Source organism: Carassius auratus, chromosome 9, assembly GCF_003368295.1.
Source record: "Carassius auratus strain Wakin chromosome 9, ASM336829v1, whole genome shotgun sequence".
NCBI lineage: Eukaryota > Metazoa > Chordata > Actinopteri > Cypriniformes > Cyprinidae > Carassius > Carassius auratus.
Genome location: NC_039251.1, coordinates 18,146,460 through 18,162,807, shown reverse-complemented (window position 1 = coordinate 18,162,807; position 16,348 = coordinate 18,146,460). Strand labels below are relative to the sequence as shown.

The 16,348-nt window shown below is 39.7% G+C and overlaps 1 protein-coding gene across 2 annotated transcripts; it reads left to right on the top strand.

Annotated features, from left to right (window-relative positions):
- Window positions 1-7,477: 7,477 nt before the first annotated feature.
- LOC113108582 (ETS translocation variant 5-like) lies at window positions 7,478-16,330 on the top strand. 2 transcript variants are annotated; one of them, XM_026271782.1, is made up of 12 exons: window positions 7,478-7,613; window positions 7,717-7,810; window positions 8,005-8,052; window positions 8,400-8,450; window positions 10,207-10,330; window positions 10,414-10,698; window positions 11,488-11,774; window positions 13,071-13,130; window positions 13,231-13,299; window positions 13,519-13,688; window positions 14,693-14,800; window positions 14,901-16,330. In XM_026271782.1, exons 1-12 carry the CDS (start codon window positions 7,566-7,568, stop codon window positions 15,129-15,131), a joined length of 1,575 nt encoding a protein of 524 aa, XP_026127567.1. In that variant the 5' UTR covers window positions 7,478-7,565; the 3' UTR covers window positions 15,132-16,330. The 2 variants fall into 2 exon arrangements, with proteins under 2 accessions (XP_026127567.1, XP_026127568.1); XM_026271783.1 differs by having other exon boundaries at window positions 7,480-7,613; window positions 14,693-14,794.
- The last annotated feature ends 18 nt before the right edge of the window (window positions 16,331-16,348 follow it).

Sequence of the window (16,348 nt, the reverse complement as noted above, 5' to 3'; positions counted from 1 at the left end):
GTAGGTTGCAAACGTCTGTGTTGGGACTGTATATATATATTTCACCAATACAGAACTGGGGTCAGATTGACTTAAAGAAACTGAGCTTATACCAGGGTTAGCAGGTTAACGTTCCCTTTAAAGAACACTGAACAGCAGAAGCTACGCCAGTGTCCTAAAAAATGCTAATCTCTCCATATGACCACAGAACAGACGTTCACCTCCAGCCTGTGAGTCAGTTTATCATAGAAGTTAATGGTGGATTTGGCTAAAAGAGCCCCATTGTTCCTGTGGTCATTGGACAGATGGTTTATCCTGCGTGACAGCCTGGAGTTTAAAGAACGGCGGTTTGGTTACAAGTGCATGTTTACAACTACTTTTCATTTTACAGTTTAGAATGATTTTAAACAGTCATGTATATATAGATATTGTTTATATTTTCTCTAAACGTTAACCACCGCATGCCTGCTGAAACAAAGAAAACAAAGACGCCTGCTTGAAGAGGGACCACGCTGATTGTTGCTACTTTATTAGTTTCACATGATTATATTTTTGAACCTTATCCAGGCCCCTTGTATCTTTTCCTCAATCCATTGGTAGCATGTTCATTGTACAAGTACCTCTGTGGATGTTCTCTGTTCTGTTTTGTATTTTGTAAACTGAGGTTTGGCATCAGTGTATGCCAGTTGATAGTCGACTGAGGAATGTTACGTTGGGGAAATGTCATTTCTAAATCGTCACCTTCTGTGTCATTTCTGTGAATTACTGATAGCCTTAACTTACCAATACAAAATAGCATTTTGCCTGGAGCAAAGACTTTTGCAATACAAGTCACTGAGAAAAAATCAACCAAATAAAGGAATAAAATGGAGGGGGGGGCGAGAGGTCAACATCTGTTTTGCCTTGTTGCAATAACTCATTTTTGTTAGTGTCATCATATCGGCCTACTCGCTCTCAGAGAAGAGTGGTGATAGAGCGATGTCCTGCACATCACAAATGAGCTCCATGATGTCCCTGACACCACATATGTCTTCATTTGTTGACTGGACAGCTTTTATCTATTATTTGTGGCTTCCCTGGAACTGTGATTGCTCAATCTGCCCATCACTGTCTCTTCTCTCATAACAATAACACGATTGTATCTGTCAAACCGTGCTGCCTCTTGCAGGGTTGTGCTCTCTTCAGAACTGAATTTTAAATTCTAATTCTAAATCTGAATTGGGTTTTTGAATTAAAAATGAATTGTTATTAAAATAATTAATGTGTCACAAAAGGAAAAATAAAACAGCTTGTCAAAGCCTTTTTTGAAAGTTTTGCCAAAAAGTCTTGAAGATCGAGGGGGGTTTTTTGGCCTCATAATCATAGAGCAATGGATGGATGAAAGAACATAATTTTTCCAGAATGCATTCACAGTTGATTTCTCTTTAAATTACAATTCAATACATTCCTCTTCCTGTCATTCCAATTCAAATTCAAACTCATGAGTGGTAAGGAATACGATTTAGTTCATTTCTGAATTTTGCTCAACCCTGGCGTCTTGAGCCCAAACCTGGAAAGATTTTTAAGTATGGTGAACCAGAATCCTGGACTTAAATATGGAGAGACAATACGGCTTATCTCAGTGCAGCTCTATTCTTAGCTGGGACAGATGAGCGGTATTGAGTGCCACTGATGCAGTAGAGCCTATGTCAACCCTGAATGTGATGTTCTACATGTGTGCTTAACTCACTGTCTTATTCCTGCCTTAGGGTTAGTGTGGTTTGTAGCAGTCCATCTGTGTGTGGTAGGCAACAAGGTTCAAGGACAGGAGTCCTGCAGACTGGGATGGGGTTAAAGGGTGAATCGTGCCCTTGAAAGCCCCTTCTCTGTTACTCTGGTTCTTGTAAGCTGTTGGCATCCATGGTAATGGACAAAAGAGTTTTATTGAATAAACGGAGAGACTGAAGCGTTGTGTCTGGTGTGGGTCATTGGGTGGCTCGGCTGGGATACTTACTCACATCCAGCAAAGGCGCCCGACACAATCCCCTACTTAACGTGATTGAATTTTAGTTCACACAATAAATCAGAGATTTCTGTGCTCCTTTGCTGATGATATGAGGCACTCTGGGGAAATACTGTGAGCTTTTAGCACAGTACTTAACATCCACACAGTTCAGTCCTTATGTCAGCCCACTTCAACACTTGCTTCCATCTCTCATACAACATCTTCTGTCATGATTGCACCTGTATAGCACTTGAGTTACCATGATTTTCTAACTCAATCTTTCCAAAGTAATGGGTGTGTTATTTTCCCATTATACTGTACATTACGCTGAATCTGCACACTGAAGTGAGAATCTGTAATGAGTAATGACTAGATTTTGGGTCCTCCTCTAAGTCTCAGAAAATTGTAACCGTAGGACTAAAATTGGGGGAGTATGCTCAAAGGGTACTAATACGTACCCTAAGTTTAGATTTTTGGTTCAATTGTTGACTTTTGGATATTGCCCCAGTTACAAGATGTTTTTACATTTACTTTAAGTGATTTAGCATACACTTTTATCCAAAGCGACTTAAATGAGGACAATGGAAGCAATCAAAATCAACAAAAGAGCAATGATACACAAGTGCTATGACAATTCTCAGTTAGCTTGACGTAGTACACATAGCAAGGGTTTTTTAATTATATAATAAATCAAAATAAAGCAGATATAATAGAAAAAGAATAGAGCAAGCTAGTGTTAGAGGCCTTTTTCGCTCTTGTTAATTGTATAATAAATAAAAAGAAAAGAAATATAATGCAAAAAGAATAGAGAAGCTAGTGTTAGTGGGGTTTTTTTTAAAAGAAGAAAAAACATATATTGTGGTGTAACCAAACATTACATCCTGTAGAATTCATGAAATACATAAAAAATTATGTATCCAGGTTCACTACAAGTTAGGCGCAACATTATGCCGAGCTCTTAAAAAAATAAAGGTTTCCAAAGAGTTTTCACAGCAAGCTTAACATGATTTTAGTATGTAAACATTTTGTTAACCTTAAAACGTCTAGAAGAATCAATGTGTGCTTTTGTAAAATTAACTTCACATTCCTGCATAAATCCTCAAAAATGGTTCTACTTGCTTTCATTGTAAGTGCTTCACTGATTTTGCCTTTTTAAAAGAAATCGAGGAGAACATATTTTTATAGGGGAATATATATTTATAAAAAAAAAATTATTACTATATTTTTTTTTGTGGTGGTGTTGATTAAAATCATGCCACAAATGCAGCCATTTGAACTCAACTTTTAATGAACCCAGAATATTCCTTTAATACTCTCTTCCCTAGCAGTGAATCACACAGTGCACCATTCAAACAAATATTAACAGGGCATCTTATCAATGGGAAAATATATGTACATGATAATTCAGGTGTACTATCACTATACTTGCAGTGTAATTTACAGTATCAGATGGTTGCCATGTTTGTTTTCATCAGGCAGCCCTGTGCCCTCTGCGCTTGTAAATACAGCCCTGTTAGAAGAAAAATGCAGATGACACAACAAGAAGCTGTGAGCTGGGGAGAAGCCTACGCGTCTTGGGTGTGCAGAGATAATGAAGCAGGAATTATCTCTCCATGAACTATTAATAGTCATCAAGTCTCATCATGTCTCTCTTTGGGAGAGCACCAGTGGCCCGAGGTTGCGTTCACTTTCATTCCACTTCATTTACTGTCTGTACAAAGCTGATTTTACACTGTTTTTTGGGTGTATTCATTCACAGTACATAGGCTACTTACCATAGCAAGGTTCAAAAGTTTATATTTTTCTGTGTGTCACATAGGAATCTGATTTGCTGCTCTGTCCTTCACCCCTCATAAAACTCTATTGTCATGTGTGGTACATCTCCTTCCATGGATTAGTCCACATTTCCAAAGAAGGGCGGGCACACTGACCCAATAATGGGCACAAATAAGCCCTTCTCATTATCAGAGTGAGTGATAGCGGATCATTTCAATATTTGTCCCAAAAAATGAAAGATATCAAAGAGACGGGTGCTGCTGATGCCTGTGTCAACACCACTCTGGATTTAGGAAGCAGAATAATGGAAATAGAATGTGCTCTTGGCCACCCGCTTCCCACCTCCCACCACATTAGTGAAAGGTGCTATAAAAAGGAAACCCTGACAGCTCGGCCGAGCTGAGAAGCCCAGCTTTAGCAGCATCAAGCAGGAGAAACAATGACACCAGTAACGGCATGCTGCACATCTTGTTCATGCTATCATTGTGCTCCTCTGAAAGGGGGCTCTGCTCGAAAGCCAGAAGGATTTTGAAGATTATCCAGAATTTCTCTCCCTCTCTTTTTCACAGAAACAGCTTTGTTAAATATAGATTGTAGGACATCTGGCTTTGACCACAATAATACATTGTAAATCCCTTGCACATCACAAGATTGTGCAGTTCATTGTGTAGCAGATAAAAATAATAATAGTGTATCAATTATTAGTTATGTTAAGTATATTTTACTTTGAGTAAAGTTTATGTTAGGGAATGTTTAACATGTGTATGTTTTATTCAGCAATTTAAATTAAAATAATAATAAAAACTGTAATAATAATGAATTTGAACAGCAATGATAATAAACTTATCATCAGTATGTTATATTATTATTATTATTATTATTATTAGTATTATTATTATTTAATAATTGACTTGCTTAGATTTTTACTTAATTTTCTGAGAGTTTATTTTGTAGAACAAAATTGGCTACTATTCTAAAATCCTGTAGGAAATTCCACCGTGAATCCAATGAGAACTAGTCTTCCCTTCTTGGTTGAATATTCGGTTTTTATTATTCTCACAGTTTGAGCTGTTTTGAAAGTTTGTTGAGACATGAAATAACCATTAATTGGTATCTTTGTTTGCCTTGTTCGTTGTGCGCAACTCAGCTTTGTTTTAGCCAAGTCTAAATATGTGCGAATTAAATAGATTTTTAGTGAACTGTCCTCCAACTTCTGACGTGTTTTGCTGCCGGTGTTCTGTCGATTTGTCCTACGCTGTCAGATTTTCCTACTTCCCACCAAAACAGTGGGTAGCACAATTCCACAACGAAAATTCTACTGTAAAGTTATGGTTTATTAACGTCTACACCTACCACAACCCTAATCATACCCTTACAGTACTGCAAATACAGTAATTATGTGTTATATTCGCGGTTGTAGCTAAAAGGGATACAGTTACAGGAAACCAACAATAAATATTATTTTCTACCAATTAGATTGCGTTTTTATTAAAGTCTACACCTACCCCAGCCCTAAACCTACCCTTACAGTAATGCAGATACATTAAATATCGTTGTTTAGCATGAGACAAAGGACGCGATATTGATGTGCGCGTGCGCAGTAAACCCGCGTAGGAAAATCTGACAGGGTAGGATAAAATGTCAGGACACCGGCTCTACTTCTGGCTCTCTGGCCCTTTAAGAGCCTCTGGAAACGTGCGGAGGAAAATCTTGAATGTGAATGAAACTCAGCCATTCATAAAAATAAGCCAAACGGGGCTTCGATTGGTCGTTGACTGCCTCATACATATTCCGAGTCATGCTCGCAAATGATTGGTTTAGAGATGTGAATGACGTGCGCTCGGAGCCAATGGGCTTCCAGATTCAAATTCCTCTCGAGCCCTAGGGAAAACCGAGCAGTCCATTTACAAAACCTCATTCAAGTTTTGAGTGTCGGAGAGAGCGCATCTATTGATCAGCTCGAGTGCACTGCATCCTTTTGGGATTAAAATCTGAAACGTGTTTTTTTTTCAGTCCACTGCGAGAGGCGCGTCATCTTCACGGTGAGTTTAACCCTCATTCCTCAAATATTTAAACGGCGTTCACTGAAATATCAGTTTGAAAGCGGTTGTTTTGCGCAACGCGTAAGTTTATCGTGGGCTTGCAACTGCAAATACAGCAATCTCGCCTCGGGGGGAAAGCGAACGCCATTTTCTCCAAGAGAGGGCTTATACTGTTTGGCAACCATTTTAATGGATGAAGTTTTTCCTGTCATATTTTCCGCGGTTGCACTCTTTACAGAAGCTTGTGCGCTCAGCATTAGTGACATTTATAGGTGAAGTCGGTGCAGCCTGAACAGTGAATGGAGGTCTCTCTTGTCCCCCCTCACGGATCGAGTTTCACTTCATTGAGAAAAACAAGAGGCCGTCAGGGGGCTCCGAGTGGGAGGAGGTCCTCACCCCTGCCCAATCTTATATTTATGCACTTAATTTAAGGTTAGGTTTATTCGGCTTTGTTTCCGCATAATATAGACAAAATGTATGATGTATTTGGAAAAGTCTCTTTATTCTAAATGAAAAATAAAAATATGATAGAGATTTCAAATAGTTAGTTGCCGACTTATGATTACTTACTTATAGTTACTGGTGATATTATTTTGTGTTTGAATTAAATTGAAAAATTATTTTTCCCATGTATTTTTGCAGTAATAAATCTGTGGTTTTAAGTATGGTAAGACTGAAGAAAGTGCGAGCTTGTTCACTCCATGACTGTACTTGAACGCTCAGCCGATGAAGTTTTCCCTTCGTTTATTAGCTCTCGGGCATCTCTCGGATAGTTGTTTGCGTTTTTAAATCCGTTAGTAACGTTATTTATTTTGCATGTTAGCTAGACTTCCATAGATTTTCATCTATTACGATGCAATTTCATGGTATGTGTACATGTCAGTTAAATAACTCATACAAATAAAATTGTTACACTTTTATATGGCGCGCACACACACAAACAGCTCATAAAGAGTAAAAAATAATATTTTATAATTTTTATTTCTTTTAACAGTTAAGTAAGGAATTGTTTTATTGGAACAGCATCCAGTTGGGGTCACAAGAGGGGTCAGAATAATAAAAATGCATAAATAAAATCCCTTCAAAAATGATCATATAGAATAATTGCACTATAAACATAAAAAAAATAATTTATGGTATCAAGTAAAGAGCTGTTGTTTTGTTGAGAAGCATCACAAGAAAAGTTGGCATGGTCCTCACAGTCGCCCCTTCCAAGTGTGCAGTTGATCCAGTAAGTTAGTATCCAGTGTTCCTCGGAATAGATGCTTGGCCAGCAATTCGTTGGGTTGGGTTAATTTTTCAATGTTTATTCATGGACTGGTTATATAAGTGGAATATCAATGTAGTGTAAGCTTTCCATTTTCCTCAGTTTATCTTAATATGTTAGCACAGATGGTTGGCTTTGCTTATGTAAGGTTTATGTTCATCTATACTGTGGTCTCTCTCTCTCTCCCTCTCTCTCTCTCTCTCTCTCTCTCTCTCTCCCTCTCTCTGGCTGTGTGTCTTTACACATATGCTGTCGGGAGGGATGTTGTGATGAGTAAAAGAGAAGGGGGAGGATGAATACACAGGATCAGATGGATCTGAGGGTTTTGTCTGCCTGTATGCAGGGCTTGGTGTTTTGATATGGGACACACTTGACTGTCCAGTAGATCTACTGCATGATTCATCTGTTTATTTATTTATTTTTCATTAGAGAAAACCGAAGACCCAGAGAGATCAATAGAACAATCGCTTTTAAGCGAAGACCCTTTTCTGGGAACCTTCTTGAAGACCCAGGTGACATGGACGGATTTTATGACCAGCAAGTACCATTTATGGTCCCACCTAATGTAAGTCAGTTTCTGTTTTTCTGTAGATGCAAAAAGCCAATGCTATTTTGTTTTTCAGCATTAAATTAGGTAACACTGACCATACGTGTTTTTTTTTCCACAGCAAAAGTCATTACAAGTGGAGGAACCGTATAGCCGAGCAGTTCACGACAGAAAAAGAAAGTTAGTGGAGACTGAACTCGCTCAGGACACAGAGGGTAATTTCAACCTAATGAACATGACTAATGCATGTTTAGCAGATGGATCTGATTATTGAGATGCATTAACAGCGAGAGAGCAGTAGTTTGATGGATGCTGTGATTGTTGAAGGCTGCCTTTCATAGATCAAATACATGGAGCATAGTGGGTTTTCATGCTCTTAGACTGTCTTGTCTTTGCCCGTCCTCTGTAGAACTTTTCCAGGACCTCAGCCAGTTACAAGAGATCTGGATCGCAGAAGGTGTGTAACATTTTCTTTTCATGCATGTCAGTTTTGCTCTGACATTTATATTTCAGACTCATGAATATTTCTTATAATATATGCATGTGGAATTTATGATTTCTAAGTGATGCACTTTGTCCCAGCTGCTGTTTATTTTTCATGACGCTCTGGGCATTTAATTTGGTCCATTGCACTAGCTTTGCAGCAGTGTCCAAAAACTTGGCGCTGAGATGGCTGTTCATTTTTCGATGAACAAAAAGTACTAAAATAAACGTTGTCTGACAAATTGACATTGATCCGCGGATTGTTTATCAGCAGGGAGCATTGTTTGCAACTCTTTCATGCTCCCCAATCTCTCTCCACAGCTCAGGTGCCCGATGACGAACAGTTTGTCCCAGATTTCCAGTCAGAGAGCTGTGAGTACCTTGAGATGTATTATTTATTCTCCTTGGCAGTGTACTTTGGATGCAGTCCAGAGAGGGCTAGGGAAAACAGCAGAGGCTGAACTCTTGGAGCGGTTTATTATTCATCTCTTGCTAAAATTTGGAGCCAAAGTTTCATGGGAAACAAAGGAGATCTTCGATTAAGGATGGTGTCGAGTTGCCAGGCAATCTTGTTGATTTGAGTTGTTGAAGATGCCAGCAGTTATACTCCTAAATGAAGCTTTTATTATAGTGCATATTAGATATTTTAGCATGCATAAACTTTTAAAGTAATTGATTTGCTCTTTAACATGGTCAGTGGTTTAAAAAATCCCAAACACACAACCCAATAGTGCTTTGATTTATTAGGGCTTAAATGGTCTTTCCGCTTTTCATTCATGCCTGAATCCTCTCAGCGAGAGCCCCCACAACCTACCTATTTTTTCAGGGAAATCAGCCGATTGGTATCAGCATCACATGATCCAAGCTCATAATCAGATTTCACACTTTCATGCACTCGGTTCAGCCTCGGGAATGGACTAGATTCCAGCGGGAAGGGGAGAGGAAAAGGCTTCACCTCACGGCCTACCTAAACCCACCAAATCCACGGCTACTGAGGCTCTTTTCATTGAGGGTTCTCAGTCCAAACGCCACTGGGATCAAAGCCAAAGGAAATACTTGAGGAACGCTCGGCAGAGCATTTTATGTTATTCCCCCCCGCCCCACACACCCCTTTTGTCTCTGAAGTTTGTTTTTGTTTTCGTCTGATGTTGAGGCTAGAAGACTGGAGTTTACAAGGGCATGCGTGCAGTTTTGCATGTTTGTGTGGCGTTACTGAAAAGCATAAGAATGTTATGAAGGTTTCTGACATGCTGTATATAAAATCAGACAAATCACTTTTTGAATTTGAGCCAAAGGTTTCTTCATGTGGCCTTCCAGTGCAAACTTTATTTACAGGCTTTTCGGTGTCTGGACATCACGTGGCACCCCATGCCCTCCTACACTTTCTCAGTACCATATCAGTGGTCAGTGGCCTCTTCTTTAGCAACAACCTCAATGGCCACAGAGCAGGAAATCTTCTCACACATGACATTTTCCATGAAAACTGAGAGATTTCTGTCCTTTAATTGGAAATGTACACAAAAAATGTGACAGCAAAAAGTTAATTTAGAGATGTAATCCATATAAATGAGCAGACTTTTATTTTTAACAGGATTTTGTTCAAATAGAATAATTGCTAATCACATAGAGCACATCAGATGTGGTCATTTTCAGTGAACTAACACTTTAACAAATGCTTTGAGCTTCCACGTGCCTACCTTTAGTCTTTTAAGTACAGTCTGGGTGATTTATCTGGCTCGACTCGTGTGGATCCAGTTGCGTTGGCCATTATGTGGCGCCGGAAATGAGAGCTTGATGCAGAGATCCAGGGGCTAATGGTTACAGTGCGGGGAGGAAAATCATTCACAATCATTGAATTACGACCACACTGATTCATGAGTATTGACTCTGCTATGATGGAAATCTGAGGGGAGCGCTTTGATTGCATGTATTGTTCTGCACCATGATACTGATGGGTAGAACGAAGAGCTTTTATGTCTTGCAGTCGATTGCCATTACCCGTGAAATATGGCGGTTTATTGGTGGAGAAGAATCTCCTTCTGATGCATTTCACTGCACTTCTGTTGATGTGTTCGATTGAACGCTCTGCTTTATTAGAAACATCTCCTGCTGCTCTTTTCTCTCTCAGTGATGTTTCATGGCCCACCACCGGTGAAGATCAAACGTGAACTGAGTCCCTCCAAAGAGCTGTCCCCCTGTAGCCAGGATAGAAGTCCCATGCCGTATGGAGAGAAGTGCCTTTACAGCTACAGGTACTTTCTTAGATATCCATCTCAATGTCATTGATATCTTTTGTTAACGTGATGACTAATTGTCTTTGTTTTCCTCAATACAGTGCCTACGAAAGGAAGCCCACAGCTGGGTTCAAGCCATTGACTCCTCCCTCAACGCCCGTCTCCCCATGTGTCCCCACCAACAATCTGGGGCCACGTCCCCTGCATGAACACACTCCTCCTCCCGTATCCAACTCAACGTTAGGACAGCGTCTCCTTCATGGGCAGCCTTCAATGACCAAGACCACCCCCAGCCAGCAGGCTCTCCCTCACCACAGCCAGAGCCCACCTTTTGCAGTACCCTGTCCACCCCTAAACCGTGACACTCACTTCAGTAATGAACCTAGGTGAGTCTCTGAATGGTTTCAGGGCATTTCAATTTGAGTGGTGCATGTATATATAAAAAAAAAACATTTATAATTGCTGTTTTGGTTTTTAATAAATTTTACTGTAAAAGAAAAGCTGAATTTTCAGCAGTCATTACTCCAGTCTTCAGTGTCACATGATCCTTCAGAAACATTCTAACATGCTAATTTGGTGCTCATTTCTTATTATTATCAGTTCTTAATGTTATGTGGAAACCATCATGTGTTTTTTTTTTTTTTTTTTCTTTAATTTAAATAATTCAAAAGAACAGCATTTTTTAAATAGAAAACTTTTATAACATTATAAATGTCTTAACTGTCATTTTTGATTAATTCATTCCGCAAGAATGCACTTAAAAAAACAACATTTGGTAGTGATTATAATATATTATGGCAGTTGAACCTAATGCAATGCTCATTTTATAAGGTCAAAAACTGTGGTGTACATTACTGCTGTGCTGGGGGGCTCTAATAACATGACCCCCGTGAGAATAGATCGGCTGGCATCCTGCCCTGCCATCTGTAGCTGAATTCCTGCGAGCTTGCTGGAGAATGTGTGGCACATCATTTGCAGCCTCTAGCAGAAGACTCTAAAGTGCTAGTGCTAAGCTGCTCCTTTATTTATCCTGTGTCACATGACCAAAACATCTGTATGTTGACATGCTGTTTGATTATGACTTCCTTGAATCCTAAGCAGCTGCTTGGATTTAACTGAAAGTGCACTGTGTCTGAAGTGGTTTCTGATTTTTAAATGTTGATATTGTCTTGCAGGTTTCAGCGACAGCTTTCAGAGCCTTGCCTTCCATTCCCACCTTCTGACTCCCAAGGAAGACCCAACTTCATGCCACAGGTCCCCAGCACTTCACCAAGAGATGGAAGGCCACCTTACCATCGCCAAATGTCTGAGCCCCTGGTTCCTGTGCCACCTCAGAGCTTCAAACAGGAGCTCCTAGACCCCCGCTACACTGAGCAAGGCGTTCCCAACATGGGCCCATCCCAGGCTGCCTTCCACCCGATGGCCATCAAGCAAGAGCCTCGAGATTTCTGCTTTGATTCTGGTGAGGACTGTCCCATTTCTTAGAAATATGTTAGTGTTCACGATCTGCCTGGGCTTCATGAGAGCTGTCTGGGTGAAGGCATGGAATGTGTTTTGTGTGCTTGCACGGGCCTGTGACTTTTAGCGTTGTTTAGTGAGGTGTATATGAACAAAAGCATGCACACATGCAAACCTTGAACCTTTGTGTGCAAAGAGGAGACATTCTGAGAACGCTGTGCTCCTCATACCTAGACATTCCTTAAGTGAAGCGTTATTAATAAACAGGGCTGTCAATTTAACATGCTAAAATATGAAGTCCTAGACATTGAAAGAAGTTTCAGAAGGTTGCATTAAGAGCTCATATCTCAGGGTAGTTGGGTCATAATCCGCATAAGTTTTTTTTTGTTCTTGTCATATCTAAGCATAGTGTAACCCTATGCTTCCTGTTTGTGATCCATACATTCAGCCTTATGCACTCTTCCAAGTTTTATACTATCCCTCTAGGTTTATGTTTGCAGGTTAGTGATGTAATTCCAAATCCTCTTACCATCCTTCTTATAAATGTGTACGTCACATATTATATTTGCACGGGGGCGGCTAAGTCTTTTCATCTGTACCGCAGCTTGACAGATCTGATGCAATCAATGAGGATCGCATACTCAAAGTAAGACGAGAAAGGGGTGGAGTGGCCTGCTGAATCACCAGGACACACAAGGACAGATAAAACTTGATTGTCATGGTCCAGTATCTCGACACGCTGGCTAATCCTATTTGGTGACTCAGTGCTCACTGCTAATGCCGCATGTTTCTTTGGTGTGTTGATATGAGCTTAGCAAGCGCTACCAGATGTGTGAGGCTGGACATTCATGGCCCAGATGTTCCATCAGTGTTTCAAATAGGCCAGAATGACGACCTCATCATCTTGCCTTTTTAGAGCTCCCAAAAAACCTCCTTTTATGTGTCAAATGTCTATCTCTTCATTAGAATTAAGGAACAGGCAGTGCTATTTTATAATCGCTGAGTACTCTTATAGTTTTCTCTTTCTGTTTTCAGTATTTATTTGTAAATGAAAAATGTTTCATTGGTATTTGAATTTTTAAAAAAAAATCCGTTCCGTTTTTTCCGTTAACATTTGTTTCAAGTAACAAGACATGTTTTGTATACTTTTATTTAACCTTGAAAACCGTAAACATTTTTCTAAAGGTTCATTTCACTTTATCTTTAATCATAGTATTTATTTTATTTATTTTAAATGAACTGCTGACTCATGGTTATTTATCTCTTTTTTTTAATAATCTAATTGTATGTTGTTTTGCAGAAGTGCCTAAGTGTCAGTCTTCATTTGGGAGAGCAGCAAGCTTCTACCAAAATCATGAGAGTAAGTGGAATAACCATTAAAGCATATACTACATGCTAAAATCATCGTATACTGTCTTAATCTAACACACAGTGCCATTGTTTCTTCCCTCTTTCTGTAGACTTCTCATTTGACAGAGATCAGCAGCTGTATTTCGACGACACCTGTGTGGTTCCCGAGAGACTTGAAGGTAAGAGTTCACAAGTCATGTATAGTTTCAAATCAAAGACAAGTTAATGGTCAACTGGTCATTTCAGTAGGTGTCAAGTGCTCCGAGAGAGAACTAGTACTGTGGTGCTGAATGCAGGCTGTGTCCACATTAGCCACATCTGTGTTGGAATTTCTCGCCTGCTTGTTCACGCTACTCTAGGCAAACGTTAACTCTCGTCGTAATTCTTGTTCCTGACAGGGAAGGTAAAGCAAGAGCCCTCAGTTTATCGTGATGGCCCGCCTTACCAACGACGGGGCTCCCTCCAGCTTTGGCAGTTTCTGGTTACGCTCCTGGATGACCCTGCCAACGGTCATTTCATCGCCTGGACAGGACGTGGAATGGAGTTCAAACTTATTGAGCCAGAGGAGGTATGTGACAACATTCAGTTTTTCGGCTTTCTCTCAGGTGCACACACCATTTACAGTAGCCCGGTATGTTCTTGCTTTCAGTAGTTGGGCTTCATATATTTTAGTGTTAATTTTGGGATAACAGAAAATATGTTAATAGGAACATTAAAATGTGAATAAAATTCTAAAATGCACATTAAGTTGTTGCCGATAGCCTTGTGGGCAGTTTGCCAATATGAAGCGGCGTTGCTATACGGGCGTCCTGTGTCTGAATCCTGGCTTGAGGAACTTTCCCGATCCTGCCCCCGTCCCTCTCTCCCGCTTCACTTTCTGTCTACACTGTCCTATAACTATTAAAAAAAAAAGGGAAAATAAGTTTTTAAAAAAATGCACATTAAAAAATGCTTGAGGGGTGGATTTTATTCATTAAAGGTAATGGTTGGTAGTATATGTATAAAAAATGACCTACTTTCCATACCTTTCCATTCCAAAGAAAACTCCTCAGCCTTTTTTTTTCTGTTCTCTTGTCATGTAGTACTGATTTCAAAAACATTTTTGCAGGTCAACTGCATAGACAACCAATTTTTAATAAAATCCCTTCTTACATGGTGGTGAATTACCTATTTAAGAAGACATTTACACATTTCATTAATGAAAACACATTTACAGAAGTTCCTAGATGCTGAGGTAGTCACATGACTTTTTTGATAAGCAAGTCACGTCTGAATACTTTTTATTAATACAATATTATTGTCTAAACACTGTCACTCTGACAAAAGGCACCTGCCAATTCTTAACATTTTATCAGACTGTTTTTGTGCTCTACATTGCAAGTAAATGTAATAAAAAAAAATAAAAAAAAAGACCACAGTGGCTTTCATGGTGGCTACAACCAATGTCTCTAAAAGTGACTGTGTACTTCTCTTGAACACCATTAGATTTGAGAGTTTTTGCAGTGTTCCAGGTTTTGTTGCCAACTAAATTGAACCGGCTAATGAAATGACAATGGTCATCTTTGTTTTCAGGTGGCCCGGCGCTGGGGCATCCAGAAGAACAGACCGGCGATGAACTACGACAAACTCAGCCGCTCACTGCGCTACTATTATGAGAAGGGAATCATGCAGAAGGTAAAGGCAGGTTCACCTTTCTTACACTCTATGCTCCGCTCATAATCAATAGTTGCTGTAATTTTTTGGGGGGGATAATCTAATAACGCCTGTTTTCTCTTTTCAGGTCGCTGGTGAGAGGTACGTGTACAAATTTGTGTGTGATCCCGAGGCCCTCTTCTCAATGGCCTTCCCAGACAACCAGAGGCCCAACCTTAAAGCAGACCCTGACAGCCTGCCCGGGGTGGACGACGACACACTTCCGCTGGCGCACTATGACGATGGGGCTTCATATTTGGTGGACGGTGGAGAGCAGTGTGTTGCTGGGATGCCTTTCCCTGATGGTTATGTGTACTGAGCCTGAATGGTTGATCTAAATGAAACACATCTGTCCCTATTGCCTCGACTCCTTTTGAACTGTTGCCCACTTCCAGATTAACCCTCCCAATCATTAACAAGAACGAGGAGAAATCTGTGAGCCACCTTTTCTCAGGCGAGAGAAAGGTGTCAAGGAGGTGAGGAAAGCTGGCTTCCCATGCTTAAACCTTCCTCGTGGCAAACGGTCTCTGTTACAGAGAAGAAGAGGTTGAGCTGGAGCCGACCGGTGCCGAAAGACTGACAGATCTCACTGCGAGAATTGTAGCAATTCTGTTTCTGACAATCTGCTTTTTAAAAAAAGAAAAATTGGTAACGAATTAAGAGACGTCCTCACCGAAAAATAAACCTTAAACGCAGCACTATTTAATAGTTGCATTTTTGGTCCGAATTAATTTTGTTTTACCTCCAAACCATGTAGACAAGAAGTCAAAAGGGCTTTACTTTACAAGGAGAAAAAATGACCCCATTTGTTTCTTCAGACTTGTTAAGACTCTTTAGAAAGCTGGCTTTTATACAACACTTTTTGTTGAACTAAACGTGGACAGCTTTAATTATGCTGAGGAATACAGAACATGTTCTTTTTGTATTATTTGGTTTTGTTCGGAGTCCTTTGTCATGTGTTGGTTTTATATTAACTTTTTGTTTTCATGCTGGTTAGCCCAGGGGTTGTTGATGTGAAGTTTAACCAGAAGCACTCTTAGTATATTTAGTCGACTTCACAGGACTGTTAACTCATTTTAAATGTATTTCTGTACACTTTTGTCTCCTTTTTTTTTCACTTCCCAAAAAGCCAAATTTTGAATTACAGATTACATATAATATTCTCACTTGACAACATTCAAAAGGGATGCACTAGTCAGACTTTCTCCATGCTTTAGTGTAAGTGAAGGTCAAACAACATCTAAGCTTGCATTATTATTATTTTTGGCATCATTCTATATTTTAATGCACCAGGAAAGCAGGAGTATCAGGGCCTTGCATGCAATAAGGTACAAGAAAAATGCATTTTCCCGGTCAGCTACTCATTGTTGAAAGACCACTGCTTCCTTTTGCATGACATATTCATTGATCAGCTGTCCGCTAACATATCGCTTTATGCTGGACAAAGAAGAAAGTTGGAGTTGTGGAGTTCTCTGCATTTGTATTCTCTCTCTTTTCCCTTTTTTTTTTTTTTTTTTTTTTTTTTGAAAAGATGAA

Excerpts from the sequence above, each read along its gene's own strand:
- LOC113108582 (XM_026271782.1), top strand. The coding sequence starts at position 7,566 with ATGGACGGATTTTATGACCAGCAAGTACCATTTATGGTCCCACCTAAT. Across the intron at positions 8,053-8,399 it reads AGAGATCTGGATCGCAGAAG|CTCAGGTGCCCGATGACGAA; the intron begins GTGTGTAACATT and ends CTCTCTCCACAG. Across the intron at positions 14,801-14,900 it reads GAATCATGCAGAAGGTAAAG|GTCGCTGGTGAGAGGTACGT; the intron begins GCAGGTTCACCT and ends TTCTCTTTTCAG.